The sequence below is a fragment of the Mus pahari genome, chromosome 2 (genome assembly GCF_900095145.1).
Source record: "Mus pahari chromosome 2, PAHARI_EIJ_v1.1, whole genome shotgun sequence".
Lineage (NCBI taxonomy): Eukaryota > Metazoa > Chordata > Mammalia > Rodentia > Muridae > Mus > Mus pahari.
The window spans coordinates 135,928,587-135,937,765 of record NC_034591.1 but is presented as its reverse complement, the minus strand read 5'-3'; the positions used below and the strand labels follow the sequence as shown (position 1 = coordinate 135,937,765).

Sequence of the window (9,179 nt, the reverse complement as noted above, 5' to 3'; positions counted from 1 at the left end):
AAGCTTGGTATACATGATTAAAACATTCTGCATGTGGCTAAACAAAAAAAAAAAAAAAAAAAAAAAAAAAAAAAAAAAAATTCCCAACATAGAGTGAAATTCAAACATCACTTGAGCCTTGTAACAACCATGTCATTACACTTCATTTTATAAGAGTAACAGATTTTACCTTCTTTATCTTTTGCTCCTACTGCCAGGCCTACAGCTTTGGGTCCAGCCCCAAAAATCTGAAGTTTCTTCAGTTCTGTGTTTCTATTTACTTCTCCAGAGTCTGACTAAAAAAATAAATAAATAAATAAAATTAATATGAACATAGTTACTCGGGATCATACAATTAGTTTTAAGAGATAGGGTCTTAGTAGGCAGTGGTAATCCCAGTACTTGGGAGGCACAGGCAGGCAGATCTCTTAGTTTGAGATCAGTCTGGTCTATAGAGCTAATTTCAAGACAGCCAGGATAACACAAACAAACACACTGCTACTACTCCCCCAAATGATTAAGTTCATGAGATTCCATCTCTAAAAAAACCAAACCCCAGATAAATTCTATTAAAAATAGTCCATGGGAGCTAGGCGGTGGCAGCAAATGCCTTTAATCTAAGCACTCAGGAGGCAAAGGCCAGCCTGGTCTACAGAGTGAGTTCCAGTACAGCCAGATTCAAAACCCTGCCCTATCTCTGGGGATCTGGGGAGGGGTATCCCACAGGGCTACTAAAGCTGACTCACCAAGTAAAGGCACTTCCCACCAAGCATGACAGCCAAAGTTGTGTCCTGGGACCCCATGGTAGGAGAGAACTTCCAAAAATTGTCCTCTGACTTCCACATACATACTATGGTATGGACACATATACACTCTAAAATTTTAAATGAATCATGGACACTGACAGCTACCTGAGATTTAACTCGTCTTGTTCTCTTGGGTGGAATATTCATTCTTGTTCCCCGCTCTGGGGAAGGCTGGATGTCAGTGCTGAGAACCTCAGCCTCAACTTTTTCTTTAAGATCTAAATCAGGCATTTGTACACCCTAAAAGAGGACACAAAAAGAGAGAGAAAATTCACTAATAAAACAAGTTTGAAAATGAGTGAAAAAGTAGCAAGTTTCCAGATAAGTCCCTAACACCACATGAATCCATCCAGGTGGTAATCCTGACTTCACAGTCATCTATAAACTCAAAGCAATCCCTGACAAAGCAAATTCTGCTCTGTTCTTCAGAGTATCTTATGCAATCCATAAGACATCGGAACTGGCCTGGAACTCTCCATAAAACAGAGAATTCTTAAGTTCTGATCCTCTAGAATTAGAGGCATGCACCACCAAACCAAGCTCCCAATGGGATCGGTTTATATTTTTCAGCATGCCCAGGATTTCTTTTCATGGAAAATGAAAGTAAACACTAAAATTTGTGTGAAAATGCATACTGTTTGAAAATATTGAAACGGAACCAAACTAGAGAACATATGAGGTTTCAAAATTTACTATAATACAATACTGAAGACGTGTAGTAGGGGTTGGAGATGGCTAAGTAATTAAATACTATCTATTGCTCTCATAGAGGACTCAACTATGGTTCCCAGCACCCACATTAGCCAAGCTCTCAACTGCCTATGACTCCAGCTCCTGGAGGAGAAAACGCCTCTGACCTCTGAGGGCGCCTGCATTCATCTGCACATAGCCACATACAAATACACACAACAGCCGGGCGTGGTGGCGCACGCCTTTAATCCCAGCACTCGGGAGGCAGAAACAGGCGGATTTCTGAGTTCGAGGCCAGCCTGGTCTACAGAGTGAGCTCCAGGACAGCCAGGGCTATACAGAGAAACCCTGTCTCGAAAAAAAAACCAAACCAAACCAAACCAAACACACACAACTGGAGAGAATGGAGAGATGGCTTGGCCATTAAAAGGTAGGTTCACAACCCAAACCACACATGCATAATCATAAACAATCTTTAAAACAAAAAGACAGTGTAGTACTGGTAATAGGCTATAAATATATAGATACATGTCTGATAAATATAGATATTTGAAATTGTACATAGTGCTGAATCCTACATACCTTTTCTGTATATTTATAGTTAGAATAAACTTTAGCTTGCAATGATTTTCTATTTTTTTTAATTCTGTTTTGAATGCTTTGCCTGCATACATCTAAGTTTCTACTATCCTTGAAGTTAGAAAGGACATCAGATACCTAGATACCTAGAAACTGGAGTTTCAGATGGCTGTAAGTTGGCATGTAAGTGGCTAAGAACTGAAGCTGGGTCCTTTGCAAGAGCATCAAATTTTTCTGCTGCTGAACAATCTCTGTGACCCCAAAACTTTAACTTTTAAATTAGGCCTTGTAAGATACTGACTCCCTGGGTGGTGGTGGCAGAGACTGTCACATCTCTGAGTTCAAGGCCAGCCTGGTCTACAGAGGAAGTTCCAGGACAGCCAGGGCTACACAGAGATATCCTGTCTCATAAAACAAACAAGTTTACTGACTATAAAAACATAACTATAGTAATATGAAGTTATATTAATGTGGCCTATAGCACTGAAAGTTCCTTACCTGTACTTTCATCTTTTTACCTAAATTTATCTGTAAATTTGGAGTTGTCCTTTGGTATAAATTGCCAACTTCACATTTTTGGGCCATTATCAACTAAAATAAAAATGACTTACACACAAGTACCATAATTCCAACAGAAAATGTAATATATAAAATGTCTCCTAACTACCTAGAAGGCAGAGATAAATAGATGCAGAGATAAATAGATGATCCATTACTAGAGCAAGATTTAACCAACTATTCAAACTGAAATGTAAAGTGAAACATAGATTATTTCTGGACATAATCTGGACTTGTGGTATGAAATTAGTATGTTCATACGATAGCTAACTAGGAAAACAGATATGAGGGAAAGTGAAACCACATATAAGGAAGGGACTACTACAGAAATAAGCATATCGTTTTGAGGTCAATTATTGGTCAATAAAGATGATAAACAATCAGAAAAGCTATCTTTTGAAAAGGGTAGGACAAGGTATGATGGCACAGCTATGATCACTGGTGTTCAAAGCTGGCTTGGCAGTGGAATGCTTTAAGTGGGGCTTACTGGGATATCCTAGTAGGAATATGGAAGACTTTGTTTTGTTGCTGAGAATAATGTGAACTGTGCAGACCTGGCCTAAGAGGTTTCAGTAGAGAAAAATTCCAGTGTGTGGCATACAGACTATTTTTGTGATATCTTGGTGGCTGCTTTCTACCCTTGTCTGAAAAGTCTACATGAGGTTAAAGTAAAGAGATGTTTTGTTTTGTTGTTTTTTTGATTTTTTTTTTTTTTTTTTTGGAGACAAGGTTTCTCTGTGTAGCCCTGGCTGTCCTGGAACAGACTGGCCTCAAACTCAGAAATTCGCCTGCCTCTGCCTCCCATTTTAAAGTAAAGAGATTTATATTAATTGCATTGACAAAGGAAAGTCTCAAAATAGCCCAGTAGAGACTTTGTTCTCATGAAGAGCATCTTCAACAAGTATAGCAAGCTTAGAAGGGAAAAATATAAAATATATGGTTTGAGTATTAAAGGGGCACCAGGAAGTGAAATGGAGCTGAATCCTGTGTTCTAGAGAGAGCTAATTAAGGGAGTGGGACTACAGGGCAAGATCCTACCCAGCTAAATTTAGATCCAAGCAAGGTGGGAGGCACCATTAATCCTAGAAGACAGGCATGCAGATCTCTGAGTTTAAGGTCAATTACAGACCAAGATCCAGGATACAAGCTTAGGTAGTGAAGGAGTTGGAAAACAGAAAGCTAGTGATAATATAATAGAACAAGGGGGGCATATTCCAGCTCCTGTAAGCAGCAGAACTCAGCAGCTTTGGCCATGTGGTTCTGGCTTTAGAGTGAAAAATAAAAGGGACTACTGGGACAATTGACACTGGTTAGCTGGAGCTAAGAAATTAGAAGGGGTTAAGAAGAGACCAGTATCACTGAGGTGAAATCTTCTGGGAAGTGTTTGCTGAGAGCACAATGAAGCTGTGTTTCCAAGATTTTCGAGATGCCAAAGCTATAGGATATCTGCTGATGAATGCTGCTAACGGAGTGAAACCAGCCCAGGAATATAAATTTGTTGCAGTCAACAAAGAAGAAAAAGGAGTTGGAGATCCTTTTGACATCAGACATGGACATACAGAGTTTGGAATTTGCCCAGCTGGTTTCCTGTCTTGATTTGGGGATTATAGCTAAGTAAATGGATGGATCTCAGAAGACTTTGAACTTTTAACAGTGTTGAGACTGCTATAGACTATGAGGACTTTTGAAGTTGACTAAATGTCCTCTTATATCGCTACTGCTAGATATGCCACCCCCCATAGACTCAGCCTATGGGGGCCAGGGAGTGGAATGTGTTGGTTTGTATATGCTTGGCCCAGGAAGTGGCACTATTAGAAGGTGTGGCCGTATTGGAGTAGTTGTGTCACCATGAGTGTGGGCTTTAAGACCCTTATCCTAGCTGCCTGGAAGTCAATATTCTGCTAGCAACCTTCAGATGAAGATGTAGAACTCTCAGCTCTGCCTGTACCATGCCTGCCTTGATGATAATGAACTGTAACTCTGAACCTATAAGCCAGCCCCAATTATATGTTGTCCTTATAGGAGTTGCCTTGGTCATGGTGTGTTTTCACAGCAGTAAACCCAAAGATAGCCAGTGAGAGAAAAAAAAAAAAATCAAGATTGAACCATTATGGAGGGCTGGTGAGATGGCTCAGTGGGTAAGAGCACCCGACTGCTCTTCCAAAGGTCCAGAGTTCAAATCCCAGCAACCACGTGGTGGCTCATAACCATCCGTAACAAGATCTGACGCCCTCTTCTGGAGTGTCTGAAGACAGCTACAGTGTACTTACATATAATTAATAAATCTTTAAAAAAAAAAAAAAGATTGAACCATTACACTCCTCACAAGTTTAAGCTAACCTGAATGGTGCACTACCAACTTGCCAGACACAATGTATAATAAATAGTGGCATGACAGCCATAGTGGTAGCTAACCAGTCACTTTTTGGATTTGAGGTCTGTTTCACAGAAGGGAAGTCTTCTTTGATACTATACACAATCAAAAAGTCAATGGCTGGAAAAGTGATAATCCCTGGTGAGAAATTTACTATTTTGCTATATAGTCAAGATATGCCTGTCAAATTGGTTTTAAGTATTTATGATCATATAATAGTGCTGCTATCCTCAATGACCAGAAAAGCTTCTTTCTGTAGTGTGTGATGGATAATACCAAGACTCAGAGCTGGTTAAAGCTGTGAGAATAAGAGGCTATTTAAGGCTCAGACTCAAAACAGAAACCTCTGAAATGCCCACTTTAAGGTTTAGCCAACATTAAGAAGTGGGGTTGGGCCGGGCCTGGTGGCGCAGGCCTTTAATCCCAGCACTTGGGAGGCAGAGGCAGGCGGATTTCTTAGTTCGAGGCCAGCCTGGTCTACAGAGTGAGTTCCAGGACAGCCAGGGCTACACAGAGAACCCCTGTCTCGAAAAAAAAAAAAAAAAAAAAGTGGGGTTGGGGCTGGGTGTGGTAGCTCACATTTTTAATTATAGTGCTCAGGAGGCAGAAGCAGATAGGTATTTATAAACTGAGGCCAATCTTGTCTACATAGTGAATTCCAGGCTAGTGAGGTCCTGTTGTAAAACTCCAAAATAGACCAAAACAAAAACTTTTTTTCCAGAAATCATGAAGATTTATATTAAATATGGAAACACCCTTCATTCTCATTATCCTTTACTCTGCAAACCACTAGAAATAATTCTAATTTTTAAACTTTAACACACTTTTTCTTCTTTTGGTGCCTAGAAACAGCGATCCCAGTTGGCTATGCATAAGCATTATCACTTATAGTGAGTATCACTTGAAGTTTGTACTTGGCAAATTAAATTTTCCACTCTAAGAACTGTGATGCATCTCACCATAAGGCTGACACCAGATTGGAAAAGCTCGTATGGGTAGAGAATTCTTTCATAGTGTGACTTCAAAAGAGACCCAGTTCCTTTTCCTGGCAGATATCCCAAGCGGCTACCCACTTTAGACCATTTCTTCTCTTTGGTGACTATTTCAAAACCTCCTTTGCTGGCAACAATCTGAAAAAAAAAAGTAGGAATTCATTAGGGAAAGAGATTAATGTCAAGCATCCTAACTTGTATAATCTCAAAAGATAAAAGCTTTCCCCCAGAGCAACAAGTAGAGTGCTTGCCTAGTATGCACAAAAGCATTGATTTTGACCCCTATACCATAAAACCTAGGTGTGGTAGTGCACACCAGTAATTTAGGCTCTCTCGGGGTGGGGGGCTGGGACGTAAAGACAGGAGGACTTGACATTCAAGGTCATTTTTCAATACACAGTAAGTTGGAGGGCAGACTGGGATACATGAGATTTGACTTAAAAAATAAAACCAGTAGGCCAGGAAGATGGTTCCTCGGGTAGGCTATTGCTCACAATTCTGATGATCTGAGTTCCATCAGTAGAACCAACATGATAAGAGAACCAGTTCCTACAGGTTGTCCTCTGACCTCCACAAATACTTTATATCCAAGAAACACAAAACATAATAGTGTTAAGTTTCACCATGTAAGTAAAATTCCAGCATCCTAACTCTATATGTTGTCTATAAATATAAACATTATTTTTTTGACTTAAGATGTAAATTACCTTTAATTAAACTAATACCTTAACAAAAGAATGGAGACAATTTTTACAAATATCAAACCTTAAAATTTAATGTTACTGGGTCCACATTCGAGATATTAAAAAGTATTTAATAAATTTATACTTCATACATTATGCAGTATAAAAAAATGTACACTAAACAAAAAAACTAACCATCCCCACAAAAACAAATCAAAATTCCAACCAAAACCAAAAAAGATATTTTTGAATCAAGCTGCAAAGCTGGACACATTTCTGTGGTTAAGAGAGCTTGTTTCTCTAGCAAAGGACCTGAGTTTGGTTCATAACACCCATACTGGGAATGTCACAATCACCTGTTAATTCCAGGTATTCCATGGGATCCAAAGTCCTCCTCTTTAGGACTCCACAGGCACCTGCATGCACATGGTGCATATACATACAGAACACAAACACACAATACATGTACGTGTGTATACATATGTACATTTATATACAGACACATATGAGGTGTGGAGTGTAGAATAGAGTATGGCCAAACCTTGAGGATACCAGTTATGTGTATCCCACCACTCAAGTTAGAGGATTAGAGTTAAGGCCAACCTCTGCAATGTAGTGAATACATAGGTAGTTTTGAGTCACATTTGGATTTGGTTTGGGAATAAATATATTTATGTAACAAACAACAATCCTAAAACCAAGGGCTGGAAAGATGGCTCAAGTATCAGTGGAGATAGTAAGATTAGAAATTCAAGGTCAACCTTAGCTAACTCATCTCAAGGTGGAGATAAATGAGAGCCAGTCCCAGAGGCGGGAGGGGGAGAGGGAGAAAAGTTAAGGTAAGGGACATAAAGTGTTCTAAATTTAAGATCGTTTTATGTTGTGTATGGCTTTAAATCCCAGCAGCACTCAGGAAGCAGAGGCAGATGAATCTCTTAGTTTAAGGCCCGCATGGTCTACAGAGGGAGTTCCAGGATAGCCAGGGCTACATAGAAAAACCCTGTCTGGAAAAGCCATAAGCCAATCAAACAAACCAAAAGATCTTTTTATTTCCTGGGTGTTTGTACTAAGGAGGTGCATGTGCACCACAGCACTCACATAAAGGTCAGAGGACAACTTTGTGGAGTTTATCCTTCCTTCCTTTACTTGGGTTCCAGGCATCAAAGTCAAGTCATGAAGTGGCACACTTTACTCAATGAGCCATTTCATTAGGCATAAGACCTATAACTCACAGTAAAAAAAGTCACATATGCCAGGCAGTGGTGGCACACGCTTTTAATCCTAGCACTCAGGAGGCAGAGACAGGTGTATTTCTGAGTTCGAGGCCAGCCTGGTCTACAGAGTGAGTTCCAGGACAGCCAGGGCTACACAGAGAAACCCTGTCTCAAAAAACTAAAAACCAAACCAAACAAAAACAAAACAAAAACACAAAACCAAAAAGGGAAAAGTACTATAAACCCTTTGTTTGGAAACAACATAAAAATTCAAAATCAGTAACAGCCAAAAGCACTGCAAACGACTAGAATGAGAAATAAGAATGGATGTGGACAAAGAGAATCGTTCTCATTTTAAGTCTTATTTATTTTGTAAAAGCCCATTACTCAGGGCCAACCCAAATATTTAAAAAAAAAAAAAAACCTTCTCCCAACAAAAGGAATTAGATTCCTCAAGATATAGCTAAACAATATGGCCGGCAAATGTGACCCTGGCATTCTGGTTAGTTTAGCTCCAAACCAGAAATGCAATCTAACCTCAAATTAAAACTAGTAATGGCAGCCGGGTGTGGTGGTGCACGCCTTTAATCCCAGCACTAGGGAGGCAGAGGCAGGCGGATTTCTGAGTTCGAGGCCAGCCTGGTCTACAAAGTGAGCTCCAGGACAGCCAGGGCAACACAGAGAAACCCTGTCTCGAAAAGCCAAAAAACAAAAACAAAACAAAACAAAACCTAGTAATGGCTTTCTAGTTAGGGGAAAAGAAAAATCACAGAAAGTTTACATTTTTGATGGGTAAGTTTGGGAGTTTTAGGTTGTGTGTGTATGTGTTGTTGTTGTTGCTGCTGCTGTTCATAAAAATTTTATTTTAGTGCTTTTCAGTCATGTGTATACGTGTATCTGTGTAGGGTTATATGTATGCAAGTGCAGGTGCCTACAGAGTTCAGAAGAGGGTATCAGATCCCTTGAAGCTAAAGTCGTAGGCGCTGGGAACCAAACTCATGTCTTCTGCAAGAGTAAAAAGCACTTTTAACCTTTGAGCCATCTCTGCAGCCTGTTTGTTTCAGAAATAGTGTTACTATTTTATAGCCTAGGTTGGTAAAGAACCTAACTCGGGCTAGCCTTGAATTTGTAACAATACTCTTACCTAAGCCTTTTGAGTGCTGAGCTTACAAATGTGCAATACTGTACCTGGTTAAAAAAGTGTGTGTATGCATGGGTGAATGTGTGTCTAAGGGGGTGTTCTCTCTCTCTCTCTCTCTCTCTCTCTCTCTCTCTCTCTCTCTCTCTCTCTCTCTCTCTCTCTC

General features: G+C 39.8%; 1 protein-coding gene across 1 annotated transcript in view; it reads right to left on the bottom strand.

The window, feature by feature from the left end:
* Positions 1-9,179, bottom strand: part of Kdm5a (lysine demethylase 5A) — a 73,581-nt gene that overhangs the window by 56,583 nt on the left and 7,819 nt on the right. The window contains exons 4-6 of the mRNA XM_021191007.2: positions 5,946-6,116; positions 891-1,025; positions 170-275 (exon numbers count right to left, since the gene is read on the bottom strand). Coding sequence (XP_021046666.1) covers positions 170-275; positions 891-1,025; positions 5,946-6,116 — 412 coding nt within the window. The remainder of the gene's footprint in view (positions 1-169; positions 276-890; positions 1,026-5,945; positions 6,117-9,179) is intronic.